This window comes from Excalfactoria chinensis, chromosome 9 (genome assembly GCF_039878825.1).
Source record: "Excalfactoria chinensis isolate bCotChi1 chromosome 9, bCotChi1.hap2, whole genome shotgun sequence".
Taxonomy (NCBI): Eukaryota; Metazoa; Chordata; class Aves; order Galliformes; family Phasianidae; genus Excalfactoria; species Excalfactoria chinensis.
In genome coordinates this window covers 4,238,740-4,256,235 of record NC_092833.1, presented here as the reverse complement: position 1 = coordinate 4,256,235, position 17,496 = coordinate 4,238,740, and the positions used below count along the sequence as shown (strand labels likewise).

Below are 17,496 nucleotides of genomic sequence, written 5' to 3'. Positions count from 1 at the left end.
ATCCTGGCACACTGCCGAACCCAGCTGGGCACCCCTGACTCTGCTAGCTCTATGAGAAGGAGAATGAATGAGCAGAGCTGCTGTTGTATCACGCCAGAGCTGACCAGGTTTATAACACAGCCTTGTGTCAAAAAGGGTTCTGATGCAGGCAAGCGCTGTTTGCAGCATCTTTCCCATTCCCACCTCAGCAAAGAGACTTGAAGGGGTTTCCTTAATGCAATGTAGCTAACAAAAGCGATGTGGTTTTCTGCAGGAAAGGTACATCATCAAGTTTTATAAACTCTAGATTTGTGTAGGATTTGCAAATGAGCATTACGGCATTACAGCCAATGCCTCACGGGCATCGGGAAGGTGTGGATTAATTTTTATGTGAATTTGAATTTAATTTTGTGGAAAGCCGGTTTCATGTCTGCACTGATCCCGCATTACATTCACGCTTTGTTTTGTTTGCTGAGCACAGTATACCTGGTACGTGCAAAAGTAGCATGGTAGGAAGGAAACTCCCAGAGTTTTAGAAACAACAAATCTTTGTTGGGACAGCTCAGCAGTTTGTTTAAGCTGGTGAAACCCTGCTGAAGTAATAGGAGCTTTACTAATTTACACTGTTTGCTCTTTTATTTTCAAATGGCTTCACTTCATAAAGTGAAGTAGGATAATAAAGCTTAGCAGGATTGAAAGAAACAAGAGGAAAACATTTTTCAGCAGAAGGGAAGGTGCGAAGATAGCCACTGGGAAATGCAAAACTGTGTTTCTTGATGGCACTGAAAGACTAAGAGAGGTTCTGATTCAGCCTCTGACAGAGCCACATGATCTGAAAACTGAAAAAAGGTATTTTCAGTTTTAAAAGTCAAGGTCCCTTTGCGGCTCTTACTTACAATTTACATTATCAGAAGAGGGATTATTAATCCTATGAGGCTGCTGTCACCACATATCTTCTAGACTGCCCTAATTGTGATGGTAGCCTGGAAAACATGCATCCACCCTTGAGGCTTAAATAATTCACATGATGAGAATTGCAATATGGATCTGCTGCGATTATCTGATTTAAGAATCACTGATTGAACATACTCTGTTTTGCTTTGTTTCCAGTTTAGAGGTGCTTTTTGAAAATACGTGTATCTTTTACGAGTTCAAGGCCTATTCAAGGTCATTCCATATGTATGGATATTAATGGATGTTTAATTCTTCCCTTTGGAATGTGAATTTCAAATTTGCATATAGCATTGTTAATACATGGCTTCATAAGTGAAGCGTAATTGTATCTAATTAGGTTGCTATCATTGGCCTTGTGTTAGATAGTATGGCAAGGGAGTTGCACCAAGAGCTACTGCCGCGAAGCCAGTGCCTTAGGCAATACATAGCTATGCTATTGCACACCTAATCTTTGATGATGTGCATTTTCAAATAAATTGCTAGATGATAATTGTTTTGGTTAGATAGACGGTAGTAATTTTTAATGGTTTAATGAAACGGTGCGATTTATAACATACATGAAATAATAAATGAGATACTAATAAGTGGAGTGAATTTTGTGAAAATAATTATTTGCAAATTGTGCAAGAGAAAATGAGAAGCACATTCCACAGTGCGAAGAAAGATCAAAGCTTGCATCAGTCCCACCAGTCCTGGCACACGTGCTGGTCAGGAATGGGTTGATTAAAGAGGGGATTAACTCCCTGCTGTCCTGAGTTGGATTGAATGCACGAGATTGCCTGTGAACCTGGCTAGAAACAGGGCTTATCTGAACCCGCCCTGAGTTTTGCTCTCCAAACCCGTCTGGCGGGTTGTGTGAGCTCACCCTCCCTCCACACATACTTCAGTGGTGTTTCTATAGCTGCTGAGCTGATATCTGACATATGCAGGATTGGCATGGCTTTTCATTGCTGCCTGTGAGATGCAGACTCGGTAGGCTGAACGTGCTGCAGCATTGCCATCTTTGTTTTTTGAAGGAAAAGCATTTTCTGTGAACCTGATTGCCTCTGAGGTAGAAACTGTGGACAGTGCTGTGATTCAAGACACACCTGAAAGCAAAAGATAGGATTAAGTTCATTCTTGGCTAACGGTGGCCCGTTACCTTGCACTTGGTCAAGGTTCTTGCAATTGGGATACTTTGCTATGCGGAGAGCCATGAGTTTCACAAGGCACGACTCGTTGCCCTTACCTTCCCTAGTCACTGAGAATAATCATTAGAGACCAGACTTGGGGTTGAAAGTCATCATCAGCTGACGCGGTTTGTCTGTCCTTTCGCTGTTTGGCATGCAGACCCAGCACAGCCCTGCTGGATCCCAGCTCCCCGGAGTTCTCGGCGGTTGTTTCTGTCAGTGACTGGCTCCAAGCCATTAAAATGGAGCGATACAAGGATAACTTCACAGCTGCTGGCTATACCACCCTAGAGGCTGTGGTGCATATGAACCAGGAGTAAGTACTCAGCGCAATAACAAAAAAACTGGTAAATCTGGATTTAATCAGCCTCCTTTGCTTTGTGCTGCATATCATTACACTCATTAAAGGAATGGAATGCCTTTCATTTGGACGGAGTATGACTTAAAAATGCCTCCACAATGCCTTCACTTATTTAATTAAACATTTCTGTACATCTGCCTTGCTTTTGCTGTGTTGCATGTGGCTGACTTTAATATTTGTGTCTCTGCATCAGCCTCCGGCCCACCATTCTCAGTCTTCTTCTCTTGCTTTCCCAGCGACCTGGCCAGGATTGGGATCACTGCCATCGCGCACCAGAACAAGATCTTGAGCAGCGTTCAAGCCATGCGCACCCAAATGCAACAGATGCATGGCAGGATGGTGCCCGTCTGAGCCAGTACTGAATAAACTCAAAACTCTTGAAATTAGTTTACCTCATCCATGCACTTTAATTGAAGAACTGCACTTTTTTTACTTCGTCTCCTCGCCCGTTGAAATAAAGATCTGCAGCATTGCTTGATGTACAGATTGCGGAAACCGAGCGTGTGTTGGGAGGGGGGCCTCCAGAAATGACAAGCCGTCATTTGAAACCAGACCTGGAACAAATTGTTTCTTGGAACATACTTCTGTGTTGATCAACGATATGTAAAATACATGTATCTATATAAATATAATGTCACAGTCAAGTTTTGATGCTTTGTTTGCTGCCAGATACTGTGCTTAAAAAACAAAAATTACTTTTCTTCTCCCCGTGACCTGTAGGATTACAACCGTAGTGTTTTATTTGTGGGTGAAACCACAGTTGTGCATCTGTCACTGGAATGAAGAATCTGCCCTAGGATATTTTTTGCAGACTTGATGCAACACTGATACCTTGCAGAAACCTCATTGAGAATATCATTTAGCTAATCAGTGCTTGGCGATTAGCAATCTACCCATTTACGGGCTTGAGACATGGAATGACCCGCCTCGTGGATGACTGGGCAGAACTGGACTTCTGGGAAGACTGTTGGCTATTGATGTGCTGAATTCTGCCACTTAGAGAGGTTTCGTGACCATCTTGCCAGCAGTCAGCTGTGGTGATCGTGGCTGTGGAACTTTCAGACTTTTCTCTTTCAAGAAGCGGTTCAGTTTGCCACATGGAGAAGGTCAGTGAAAGTACATTGTCCAATATGGTCGTGGTGCTTCGTTTCTTAGTCTGTGCTAGGATTTCATCAAAGTAAAAGATGTGGAAAAGAGCCAGGATCTCATGCTTATATCACAGTGGGCAAGAGTGGGACTTGGAGGATAAGTGCTCTAGAACAGACACAACTTTTCAGCTGTGCCTGGCACAGTGTCAGGAAGGTGAGGTCTATATTTTGATGGTGCTGATGGGCTCCTTGGCCTGTATTGTTTTGGTTGCACGCTGCACCTGAGAGCAAATTCAGAAATGATTTAGGGGCCTTGTATGTCACATAGTCGAGAACTATTGGTGAGTGATGGATGGTTGGACTGGATGATCTTGTAGGGCTTTTCCAACCTTGGTGATTCTGTGATAGTTCTTTTTAATCAGTGCTGTCCTTCTAAATCCCCAACATCTCACTCAGTTGGACAAGCTGCACGTAGTGTACCCACACTGTTGTTCACATCACTTGTTGTCACTTTTAACAATAACTTGCTGATTTTAACCATAACTCTCCCTCACCCCCAACCTTCTCAGAAAACAACTTGTTCAGAACATGGGATGCTAAATTCGGATCCTGTCATGTCATGACAGCTTAGTAAAAACTGTTCTGCAGTATTACTTGTAAAAGCTTTCCCATTTGCAGAACTTTAATATTTCTTTTAAAAAATGTCTTAAAGCAACATGTTTTAATGTCATGTTGCCAGGAGACGTCAGTTTAAAGACCTGTACTTGTACTTTCAGCAGTAAAAAACTCTTGCTTAAGTGCAGTTTCCCTTTGCTGTAAATGTGTTGCATTCTGTTGAGATTATCCTTTTAAATAGACAAAAAATACCTCCAATTTGTTGGCCAATTTGCAAAAAGGTGATTTCTTGGGAGTCTAGTAATGGTAATTCAAACCACTCCAATATTTTCCACACAAAATGAACAGTTTTCTCCACAGAAAGTAAAAACTCAGAAGGCAGCTCAGGTGCCTGATTTTCAGCACTGCTAGCGATGCCTTGTTGCAAAATATATCCACTGAGAGGACATGCAGTTGAATTTCTTTGTAGCTAGAGGAAAGTGGATTGAAAAATAGAAGGTAGCACATGCATGTATCTGACACCTGCATTTAGAAGGAAGGTGTGTCATGAAGATGAGACTCTGAGGTGCAAAGGGCTCTCGCCTGTGAGGTGCTGGCTGCTGTGTCTCACAGTGTCTGAGCACCTGGTAGAGCAGAGCATGAGCTGCACCATGTGCCATCCAGCCCCCTTTCGTGCTGGAATTGCCTCTCCTCCTGCTTTCTCCTCTGTCCTTTAGGAAATCCTCCCCCTCTCCAGGGTGAGATTTAACTCCACAGCCTGCTCCAATCTCAGTTCTCCTCCACTGATATGAATTAGCACTTCCACCTGCCAAGGAGATGCTGGCTGGCCCAAGATACAGTTGTGCTTCTCTTAGGAAATCCTGGGGAGATGTTGGGGCAGATGTACATGTCTGTCTTGTTGCATACCATTTAATATTCATTTTTCTTTCTGTGCAGGGAAATTGTTATACCCTCCTAGCCTGTCCTGTTGATCTCATTGACCACAGAGGAACACAGACTGGACCCTGAAGCCTTCTGGATCCATGGTTGTGTCTTCCCTAGCACTGATTCTGGAAACCACGCACTGAACAGTCGTCAGGCCCTGAAAAGAGTGTGACTTCTACTTTCTCTTTTTTTTCCCCTGCCGCCCACTCCATTTGTTCTTCATTGAAAGATAGCTAACTCAGTAAGATTCTGCACCCGGTTGTCACTGGAGGAATGTACTGTGTCAGAGCCCCGCAGACTTGTTGATTTTTTTTACTCCCTTCTGCTTTCTATTCCTACCTTGGATTTTATTTATATATTCTGTTATTCTCTATCCTCCCTCCCCTGCCTGCTGCTGCCGCGTCTCAGACGGATGCAGGTGGCAGATCACCACCAATCTTATCATGGACGCCGGGCCAGGTGCCACAGCGGAGAGCCCAGTTGCTGTGAGCTGCCTATATACATTGCTGACGTGACATTTAACACAAGACGTGCCATTGCAGTGATATAAGTATATTTTTTTTCCTTGAATGGATAATGGATTATTATCTCCTCTGGAAGGTGCGTATGTGTGTTGGTGTGCGTGTGCAAATCACCTCCTGTGTACAACTGCCTGTGAATGTGCCCAAAGCATCCCTGGGAGCGTTGTGATGTCCCCCTGCCACGTGAGCATGGTCCAGCAGCTCTGCTCTGCAGCGGTGACAGGAACACGCATTGAGAAGTGTGGAACTTTCTGTGTCTGTAGGTTCTTAGCTGCCATGCTACGTGTCATGAGGAGCTCTGCAGCCTGAAACAGGGACAGTTCCCAGTTAGTTTTGAAGCTGTGCATTACAGGATCCATAAGGGTGCTAAAGATTTTCTTAAATGTTGTTTCTTCTTACTGATGTTCTGTTCGTGATCCAGAGCAACTGTTTTCTCAGTGACAAGGTGATGGAGGCAGCACCTGCGTATCCATCCACTGATAACCCTGACCTGAACTCTTTAAGTAGCCTTTTTTATCTGCAGAAGCGGGGTTTTAAAGACTTGCTGAATGCGAACAAATATATGCAGTTCTTCCATTCACAGAAGCACCTTGCTCTGCGTGCAAGCTGTGAAAACTTGTAAGTTAATAATCCAAGCACCAGTTTGCTCCCTGCACAGTTAAGGAATGAAATCACAACACTTCCTTGCAGTCGGTAGCCAGAGAGCTGCGACGTGCCATAGAGGAGCACGGGAAGTGCCATAGGAGGCACTGCGGGCCCGAGGAGCAGAGCTGCTGCTCCCTGCCACAGCTTTCTGCCTTTGGAGAGCTCTCTGCACCGGTGGTGCAAGCCGGTTCTGAGCGGGGCCGTGTGCTGGAGCCTCCCACAGGAGTGCCGCGCATCGCGGTGCCCCGGTCAGCCCAGAGACGTCCTGGGACGGGGATACGGGCGCGCCGCTCTGAACGAGAGCGCAGCACGGACCGCAGCCACGGCCTGCCATCCCAAAGCCTCTCCCCGCTTTGGGAGCATCCCCAGAAGGAGCTGGCTGGGGTTAGGCGCAGTGCCCCGGGGCTGTGCTGGGTGCAGCTGGTGCCGGAGAGCGCTGCTCAGCGCAGCGCCGACCCGCAGCACGCACCTGCTGGGGAGGAAGGAGGTTTTCCTGCTGAAGGAGGCCGTCCTGCTCGCACCCTGCACGGTCACGTCGGTCCGGGTTTCCTGCTGTACTCGTTTTGTGATGGCTCAATGTATTAAAAAATATGTATGTATAAAACGCAGAAGGCTGGAAGTGACCAGTGAACGGGACTTAAAAAGCAGTATTTTTTTGTTAATGTGACATTTTCATAACCAGAAAGAAAAAAAAAGAAGAAAAAAGCCGAAATACTAACCAGACAAATAAAAAGAGAGCGCGTTTATTTTTTTGTATCACTGCAAGTATGTTGGAATATGCAAGGACTGTGGTTACATTAGAATGTATGAGGCTTCTTATCATGTAGTTGATCCTGAAAGATTCTAACAGCATTTCTTGGTTCGTGCGTTTGAACCATCTCTGGGTTAGGTTATATAGATTTTCTATTTTGATTTCATTTGTAATGTTTCCCCCCCCCCCCTCCATGAATTTTAGGTACACATAACTTATGTCATTTATTTATGGTCTTTTATACCTAGTTTGTAAAGTTGTAAAATAGCAAAACGGTGCAAACATTTGCATTTGAGAATAATAAAGTAGTTGCTGTACAAACCCGAAGGCATCTGTCTCTAATTATTGCACCTGTTCATCACGTGGCGCTTACCCACATACGAACCGTGCTGTTGCTGTACGTGCTGTACCGGGCTGTGCTCTCGTGCCGATCTGCACGGAGCACTAACAGCACGCGCTGCAGGCGCGCGCCCAGCCCTGCACAGGTGCAACAAGCCGCGTGCCGGCCGGGGCCGCCCCTTCCTCAGCTCATATCGGGGCTGCAGCCGAAGGGGAAACATCTCCGCTTGGGGTCTGCGTCCTGCTGGGCGTTGCAGCGAGCCCTGCTCCTCGGGAAAGGTAAGCGAGTCCTTTTTTGTGACTGAAGTGTCACCGCTGCTTTTTATTTGCGCGATCCGAAGCCGGTAAGGATGGACACCAGCCGCCTCCTGTCCCTCCGCGTGGCCGCTTCTGGCCCGGGCATGTGGTGGAGGATCGCAGCGTCCCCCGGGCCGGGCCGTCGGCTGTAACACGCAGCTGGTGCTCGGGGGAAACGTGGTGGGCAAAAAGGAGGAGCTGAGGGTCCAGCGGAGGGGAAGCGCTGGGCGGGAAGGGCTCGGAGCGGAGCTGGGAAGGGCCGTTGTGTAAAAGGTGTTGTTTGGTAATGGGAACGCCCGGCTGTGCTTGGCGCACCGTGCTCTTAACGGCCCGGCCGTACGGGCACGTGCGCTGCAGCTACCTGAATGAGATACGGACGGCTCAGTTACTGCAGGAGGGCTGCAGGCTCTTCTAGAAGTTTCCTGAAGCTTTTGACTCGTCTATTCAGCAAACGCTTTGAGGGGTTCCAGTGGGGCTCATGAAGCTGCCCCGCGGGAGGTTTGGGAGCAACGTGCTCTTAAAGGCACTTCGTGGTTCCCTTTTGTATTTGGGAAGAGAAAGCCAGAAGTTTGGGTGCTTCTCTGGTGCCTTTATTTGGCCAGGCGGAGTATTAAGGAGGAAAATCAGAGTCCATTTCTGCAGGCAAAGCAGAGCTTTTACAAATAGTTCAGCTTTGTAGCAAAACAAAAGTAAAACCTGAACATCTTTTTCTGAAGTCACTGTTGAAATATCCAGGGAGGGTCAAGCATTTGCGTATTTGTCTCTTCCTGTTTCCAAACCTTGGGAGTCATTGCACTGTGAGCTTTACCACAGCTATTCCATCTCCTTCAACTTACATGGGTTTTATTGAAGCATTCCCTTATGAACAGGCATTCGTTCTTTCTCTGCTCCTCGCTTTGTCCACCTGTTTAGAGAACAGCACAAGGAGATTCTGGTTAGCAGGAAATACATTTGCACCTGATGTCAGTGTCTGTAGCTGCCTATGGGGTGAGCAGTGAGGGATGGTTCATACAGTGACACTGCGGCCACCCGACACACATCAAGGAAAACAAAACGGGTTTTGACAATTAGAAGGGAGAGGAAAAAAAGAAAAGCAATTTTGTTATGCTCTAAATCAACAACGTGATTAGAACTAGAGCTGCGTTCGAGGCCTTGACATGAGCTGTTTTACCCTTTCTCATGTAAGGAAGTACCCTTGGGCCGTAGACTGCTTCTCTCTGACCTATCTTATTCCTGGCTGTGGCTCTGAACGTAATTCTTTGTTTACAGCCGCCTCTGAGAAAGTTGTGTGAACATGGAGAAGCTTTATGTAAAACAAACAAACAAAAATCCTACAGCAAGGAGGTGGGGGGAGAGGTTAAAACTGAATGATGTTCTTCCATGCTTAAAGTGGCTGCTGAGCTGATGGAAGCAGTGTAGTGTGGAAGGCCTGGAAAATAAGCAGGTGCTGGCAATAAGCAATGAGGATAAATGAGCAGATCTGGGCCCCCAGGTGGTGTGAACTGATCTCACTCGAGCTGCCCGGCTTTGCATTACCTTGGGGATCTTAACCAACTGTTATGAACTTTTAAGGTCCCTTCTCTCCCGAAAAGTAGCTTTTAAAAGTGTGTTTTGGCATTAAGTGGTGATGGCATGATCAGGTTGGTCTTCTCATCTGCTGTATTTTTTAGGTGGCCACTCCTCACAAATATTTGAGGTACGTGTTTAATGGTGCAAAATGATGGTACCAACAGTAGCACAAAGGCTTCTGTGCAGTCCCACCGCTCCTCTCTGCCCGCTCTGTTTTCAGGTTTACATTATGGCTGCAGATGGGTTTTGTTTGGCCAAATGCTTAGGACTGCAACATGCCATTGTGTCCTCAGAGATGTTTCTTGCAATTTCTGGAGGTTGTGAGAGTGCTGCACTGTGTTTGTGGAAGAGACGGGGTGTCTGTGAATATCCATGTACTGCTCACTGACCTCTGATCTCCACTGTGCACAGGTGGAGGGAATAAATGGAAAACTCCACAGCCCCCTCCTTCCATTCAGTGAGTGCCAGGTGGGCAGGGGCACATGGACACCATGTGCTCTGCTTTGCATGGGGCTGCCAAGAGCAGCAGAGCCAGGACCAGGGCCTGCACTGTACTGGGCTGTGACCACACACACAGGGGTAAACTATCTGAAAAGCTGGGTGCTGCTTCCCAGAGGTGCCAGGAGAGCAGTTGCTGTGTTTGGAGGATTCATCACAGCACCATTTTGCTGTGGCACCGTCAGGCAGGAAAGCCACAGCTGTGTATTTGTGGGCAGCATCCCCACTCCTCCCAGACCCAGGGATGCTGCCTTCCTAAGCCGAGTGCCACTGGCTTCTAAAACTGATGTCAGGAAACTCCCCATATGCAGGTGCTGCTTCACTTCCACCTGCCTATGCTTGCTGCAGCCTCTGCAGAGTTGGGAGCTCATTAGTGCTGCAGCCAGGTTATCATCCCAGCCAGGTGCAAGAGATCATCAGCCTTGTTTTTAATCAGCTTTAGAAGTGGGTGTAGTTGATCCAAGAACAAAAAGCATTCACTGACTGCTAAATCCAATCGGCCGTGGGTGACTGATTACTTTAAGCTTTCTTAATTGATTGACTGTGGGATTTCTGTGAGGGAGTTGTTCTGGCACAGAGTCCACACAACTGTTTCAATTCTGGGAATAACTTGCAAGTTGAGTATTAAACCTGTGGTTGAGTTCAGTGGTGCTGTGCATTCGAGCAAATGAGAGCTGTGCTGGATGAGAGTGGGTGTCTTTTCCTCTTGCTTAGTAACAATGATGAGAGGAATAAGATTATGGATCCCTGGAGAAGACTTTGAGGAATCTTCCTCAGTGAAAGGCTCGTGTTCTTTCTCCTGGTAGCATGTGGTTGTTTGGCAGAGAAAATTCAGGAACTTCCTATGAGCTTTCTGGGAGAATTCATCCCCTAACGTGAGAGCTGCTTTGGGTTGGTGTGGAGCCGGGGTTCTCATTCAGTATGGAAGCTTTGTCTACCGTGTTAGAGGGTGACGACTGTGCTTGTAGTTGTAACTCCTGTTGTTACTTGTAAGTAATTCTTCAGCTGTTGCATCTTCACACCATCTACCCCTAAGGTATCTTTAAGTGAATCGTCTTGCAAGCATGTAGCCTCTATATAAAATACCTGTGTGTTTTGGGTCATGGATGAAATCCCTGCTTGTAACAATTACAGCTGTTACAAGATCTGTTCGATAACTTGATTTATTAGAGACCACGTTTTGTTCATTCATAGGGCTAGTCTGATTAAGGATGAAAGATGAACACTCCACTGACACTGCAACATTCTAATACCTTGAATTCAGCTACGTTATTTTTGCTTTCATCTAGGGTAAATGCAACCAGTTGCCTTTGGTGCTGCCTTTGCAGGGTGAAATGGCCACCAATGGCCAATGTGTACCCAGGCTTTGCCAGCTGCAGGAATTACCCCAGGTGTAACCCATATGCTGCACATCTCACTGAAGTGCCAGCCACAGCTGCAGCCTGTCCGGCCGGGAGGAGAGGGATATGTTGTTTTTTCAGGTTGTAGATTGCATGTTATACAATTATACTGTCTACTTTCCCTCCTCCTAAAGTTGTTTGTTGTCAAACACAGAGACAACTGAAACAAGCTTTTATTGTTTGTAGTGGTAGAGAAAAAGCTCAACAGAATGGCTTTGTCTTCCAGAAGTACATACGGTCAATGTTGGGCCCTATGTTCAGATTCGTAGGGTGCTGATCAAAGAAACCAGATAGAGAAATAAATAAAGCAAGGGCCTTGGCTCGGCTGCCAGCAGAATCCCTGCTGTGCTCTGCAGGCTTTACTGAAATTCTCCTCTCCCAAGAAATCCATGCATCGGCTGTTAGCTGTTCAGTGCTGTTCAGTGCTTCTCAGCGTCCCAAGTCACTGGCCAATTTTGTGGCACTGGGCCTTGTTTTCCTGCTGGCATCCAAACCTTGTGTCCTTCCACCCTGTTGGTTCTGATTTTTATTTGCTGTTGTACAGGCTTATGTCAATGCTAAGCCTTTTCTGCTTGTATTCAAAAGGGATTTCCTCAGACTTATGAGCTTACCTTTTTGAATCAGAACGACAACTTAGTTTATCTCATAATCTTTAAAATCTCATTATTAGCAGGAACAACATATGGAATCTTAAATTGAGCGACTGGAGGTCCTGTTTGTGAACAAATTGTGTCCATAGTGATGTCTGAGTCTGTGCAGAAAAGCATGCCTCCTCCATATGTAACGCTGTGAATTAGCATTTATCCCCGTGGATGAGGTGAACTGCAGTTGTGTGTTTACCTGGGGCAGTACTGGGCTGGGGCGAGCCAAGCTGCATTGCTTCATCTGCTCCATTTGGTGTCTGTTTCTTTTGTTGTTGGTCTCTGTGTTGCATTCTGGGGCTTTAGTTCAAGTGAAACGCAGCTGGAGAAGCCAAGCTTCATCTGTGTTCATTTGTGGATGGCATATGATATATATGCTGTTGCTCTTTTTGTTTATGTATCATTTCATAAAGCAAACCGGATTGTTTTAATGGATTTGCTGAAGAGTGCAGCCAAGCATTCAGCTCTTGAACTGTCCTCTTTGATGCATCGCTATTTGAAACCCAGTGTGTGACTGGGCAACTGAGTTGCATGGGATTTTTTTGTATGTTGCCTCAATCAATCAAACCTTCCCGGCAAGAAACCATCACTTATAGAGATGGCAACAAAAAAAGAAAAGCTGTTCGTATTCCAAGGGCCAGATTTCTGTAAGTGCAAAGCAGCCTTAAAGATGGTTTAAGGAGTCAGCTGAGGCTTGCCTGGTATTCAATAGCACAAAGCTGGTGTGGTTTGTCTTCCAGCACTTGGGTTCAGCCCCAGCTTGGCAAGCAGGTACGGAGCTGCACTGCCCTGGGGAGCAGCACTGCACCCTGTGCTGTGGCAGCTCTGCCTGGAATCAAAAGGAGGCTGGGCTGAGAGGAGCACAGCAGGGAAACAGGAGCTGAGGAAGAGGGAGGGTGTGAAAGAGGAGAGGAGCTACGTGTGATTATAAGGCTGTCATAAAGAGAACTTTTTCTAAGGGAACTTGCTCAATTTTATGGTAGTCATAATGAAAAGTGAAGTCACATTAACAATATCCAGTCTGCTCTGATGAATTAAAAGCACACTCAGCTGTATTTGTTAATATATATTATATGTTCTGTCATGGCCTGAGCTGCTGATTGACCACCTGGTGAGGGGGTGGCTGGCCCAGGAAGCACAGGTGCAGCAATTTACCTATGCTCCCATGTGACAAAGAGGGCCCAGGATCCAGCCCTCCCTGGGCTCATTTAAGGGCTGGCCTCTGAAGGGAGAACATCTTCTGGACAAAGGCTGCTTCTTGAGGAGTGTTTTGTGGCCAGAGACCCTCATTGCCAGTTGGGTGAGTCGACTTTTTCCTATATACAATTTATGATATATATGATTAATTTCCCTAATGATGCATTTCCTGGTATCACGAAGAACTTATAAGAAACAGTTTTGCTGCTTCTGAGGACTAATGACTAATTATTGAAGCAAAAAATAAGCTAAGAATGTGCAGTCTGTTGTGTGTTAAAGAGTTCAGAACACGGACAAGGGCGCTGAGAAGTCCCTGGATGTGACCTGAGATGCAGGGCAGATGTTCATAATGCATTGCATATGTCCCTCCACATACATCTGATTTGGGGTTGGCAGTCTGTGTGCTATTTCATTGGATTTGTATATTTAAAAAGACCCAGCTCTTTCCTGACTGAAGATGAAGAGATTACATTTTATCTTTGTTTTAATTGGACACGAATAAAGCAGTTTTCTGACAAAGCCAACAATCCAAACATTTTTCTTTCTATTACCTCTCAGAGAACAAATATTTTTAAGGCTTCAGAGGGCTCTGCAAGCCAAGGGTCAGAACTGGGAAACCAGAAAAGGTGGGAGATAGAGGGGGAAATTGTGGTGAAGAAGAATGGCAGAGCACTGGCTGGGGAACACAATAATAGATTTTATTGCTTTCTGGGTAGGATGAAGGGGCTGTGCCCTTGGCTGGTGTTAATTGGCCTAACTTCACTAAACCTGGTAAAGCATTGATCCGCTGCAGCTGTAATCCTCAAGTTAAATCCCAGCCCCACTGGGAGTTGCCTTCAAAGTGGTGAGATTTCAACCTGCCTGTTTTGTTATCCAACTGCCTAGCGAAGCTCTTAGCAGCAAGGAGCTCAGCTCAGCACCACTCCCCTGCAGGAGGCATGGCTTCAGACTGCTTTATCAACCAGAGGTTTGGAGCTAGCTTTCTGGAAAATGGACACAAACCTTTTGGATAAGACTGTCCCATTTTGGTAATCTATATTTTTCTAAGGGTATTATCCCAACGTACAAAACTGCCAACTTTTCTAATCCCAGCCAGGTGGAAGCTTCAGGTTTTTACTTCATTCCTAATAACAGCTTTGAGACGATGAAGAGTCTTGTTCCATGCAGTCATGGCAGACCACTGAGCTACTGCTAAGCAAACACAGGAGCATGTGCATCAATCTCATTTTTACCACGTGGCATGTGTGGAAAGCAAGCATCGATCCTTACTTATCACAGGGTAGGTTCACAAAAAGCAAATGCTGCAAGTCATGAAATGTGCTGGCTGATTCTTTTGGGTCTGATGAGATCTACTGGTAGCAATGAGGACAAGAACAACCCCAAGCTGGAATAAATCTCCACCTGGTCGAGTCAATCTCATGGTGATTTCAGAACTGAAATCTCAGAGCCTCCATGGGGCAGGCCATGCAAATTCCTAAAGAACAGGGTCAGCTCCTATTTTTCCTTCCGTTACTTTTTAAGTTCAGAACTGTGGAACCATTGAAAGCTGTGTTTAGGTTTGTTTTAGTGGTTTCAAACACTGTCTCCTCTTTTATTTAACTATATGGAGGTGTAAATTATGTATACAGAATATTGACACACTCCTGATGATCTTATTTATGTGTGGTGAATTTAAGATACTGAATTCAACCTCCCTTAGGAGTAAACTGGGCTTCCTCGGGTTATAAATGAAATAGTGTAAGAAACATCAAAATCCCACTGTCAACACTGTGTGTACGCACAAAGCCAAGACAAGCTCCCCTCGCAGCACAGCAAACATCTGAGCACCAGGTTTGGGAAGTAGAAAAGGAGGGGCAGCGCATGAAGCTCAAAGATGAGGAGGTTCACAGTGAGGACCACTTTGATTGTTTTGAGGATTCTTCTGGGAACTTTTTTAATGTTTTGTTATTTAAAAGAGCTCATCTGGGGGAGAAAAAACTTTTTTTTAGTCTCTGTAAGTGCTGTTGTCAGAATAGGTTCCTTCTGGGGATGGCCTGTTCAGAAGTTGAGCAGTAGTAGTTGGGAAGGCTTGCTTTTCTTCTCAACAAGCCAGAAGAGTCTGACTGCTATGTCAGGATTGTGGTGTTTTAAAGACTTCCATAAGGCAATGTGGTTTTATTCTGCTTTCTTCAGTTTTCTCTCTCTGCTGGTGAGTCTCTTTTCCCTGAAATTCTTGCTTTCTGCAACCGTGGGCTGCTCAGTTTCACCTTTAGTTTCTGTTTTATTCCCCTTTATCTCCTGTAATGGCACTGTAACTGAATTTTTATTCCATGGTCAGGCTGCTGGCAGTGGTGATCTGAGAGCTGTAGTATTTCATTCCAGTTGTTTTCTGTAATTGTACACCAAATACAGCCTGTCTTTTTATTCTATGATAAATGTTCAGGAGTTCACAGCCATCGTTGTCTAACAGCTCGCTATAGACTTCATGATGTTGGCGGTGTTCCTGCAGCAGCGCTGCTCACAGAGCAGAGGGATGGCAGAGCTCGTCTCTCCATTTTCCAGCCCCAGCCATGCCAGGTGGGCAGGATATGGGCTGGAGCAGCTTCTGGCAGAAAAGTAGGGCAAATAGTTACTGTGGGGAAAGCTTGGCTGGGCTTGTGTTTTGGGGGTCTACTTTCCTTTTGGTCAGCTTGACGTGAGAGCGTGTTTACTCTGTCAAGCCACATCTTAAAGTTCTCAGATGAGTAATTGGTTGTGAGGGTTGCTTGGTGGTTGTTGTTTTATGTTTGGCTATTTAAAAACTTTTTTTTTTTTTAAGTAGCCAAAGTGATGTGTTTGGACTCAGTGTCTTTTAGCTTCACTTATGTTGTCGAAGTCACAGCAAACCTTAGGTTGTGGGTAGGTGGGCTGAGCGCATCCAGTTTCAGTTAGGAATTGCTAGCGAAGGGCACTGTGGGGAGGCTGGCTGTGTAACAGCAGTGTCTGTGCATCAGATGAACAGGAGGGCTGAAGAGGGAGATCCCTTCCTTGAGACACAATGTCAGTTCTCTCCCTTTTCTGTCATTCTGCTGATCTGCCTCTGTCCTTGGGGCTAGATGCAGTCTAGTAGCTGCTTAGGGTCTTCTTGCTGTAATTTAACATATGTTAACATCACAGCTCCTGACAGCGAATGTAGACAACTGTAGACATTACGAACAGCTACAAGGCACAGTTCAACTACAGATGCAAAGAGTGGAAGCCATCCAATATTGAATTGCTAAAGACTTTCAGAAGAATGAGCAAAGAGTTGAGAGGCTGTCACAGGAGAATAGCTGGGCACATTGATGCTTCCCACAGCTCTCCTATTAGTTGGATCTTGAGAAATAGATCATCAAATGCTGTGAAGGCTGTGGCAGCTATCAGTGCTAGTAAATAGCTGAATCCCTCTTAATTTGGGCCAGCTTAAGGGAGCTGGAGAATTCCATCACATCATGCCGTGGCTTTGTGCTGCACAGACACTCCATAAATCCACAGAAGTCTCTCCTTATCTGGATTGCAACATAGTTATTAAACAAATTTGTAAGTCCATTTCATATCCTTTTTAATACTTTGATAACTGCTCAATATAAGGCTTAATAAAATCTGAATGCTCCAAAATTGCTCTTAGAACTGAAAATATGACTACATCAAAAGACTTTACAAGGGCAGGATTTTAATGGCTGAATAATACGCTGAAACGGAGCAGTAATTTCTTCTCGAATGCTGGGATGAATTATTTATGCTTTGACAACATTATATGTCTCTAAAGCAGCTTTTAGTTATTTGCCTATTTGAGGACACAGCTGATCCTGCTGCCCGCTCTTGTAATTACATTAACCTCTTGACACTACATGACAAGCTTTTCCTGTGAACTGCGATCAATAGCCCATAACTGCTACCTATTTAATAGGGCCATGGTTACACTTCGGTTCAGATATAATTAGCTCTTTTCCCCCTTCCTCTTTTAACATGGCATGGAAAAAGCCCCATGTTGTTTAAATTAGAAAAATAATAATAATAAATGCACACAGCAAAATAAAGGCTGTTAGGGAAAAGAATAAAAGCATTCAGATCACTGAATGGGCGAGTAATGTGTTCCCTCAGCCTCTGTTCAGAAATGTACAGCCCTTCCATTAGTCCACATCTGCATTTCAATGGAGCTGGAAGCCTCATAGTGTATGAGGACTTGTAGGAATCAATTACAGAAGTGTTGGTACAGGTGGGCAAGGCTGTGACCTGATGCAGTTGAAGCTCACATTCCTAACGAGATAAACTAGGTTCATTTCCTCTCTGTTTTTGCCCAGCTTTACTATAAGCATAGCACTTTGTTGTGTGCCCCTTGAGCTACTTTTGTTTCAGAGATGTATTTAGATGAGTACGTGGAGCCCTGGAAATGAAAAGGTTTGACAAATTGCATTAATGCTTTTAAATGAGCAGTACTTTCTTGCAGCTGATCTTTTGCTGTTTGGCCTGTGCTGTAGACTACCTGAACACTCTGGCAAATGTCGTGTGAAAGATGAAGGTTGATCTTAGATGTGCTGCAACAGAAAT

The 17,496-nt window shown here is 45.3% G+C and overlaps 1 protein-coding gene across 2 annotated transcripts in view; it reads left to right on the top strand.

Moving 5' to 3' along the window:
• The window catches only part of EPHA4 (EPH receptor A4), a 92,934-nt gene extending 85,602 nt beyond the window's left edge, over positions 1–7,332 (top strand). Inside the window, exons 16-18 of one of the 2 annotated variants that reach the window (XM_072343940.1) lie at positions 2,263–2,418; positions 2,700–3,569; positions 5,103–7,332. In XM_072343940.1, the coding sequence (XP_072200041.1) occupies positions 2,263–2,418; positions 2,700–2,814 (271 nt within the window). In that variant the 3' untranslated portion in view covers positions 2,815–3,569; positions 5,103–7,332. Of the gene's footprint in view, positions 1–2,262; positions 2,450–2,699; positions 3,570–5,102 lie in introns of those variants that run through there. The other variant, XM_072343941.1, reaches the window with a different exon arrangement.
• The last annotated feature ends 10,164 nt before the right edge of the window (positions 7,333–17,496 follow it).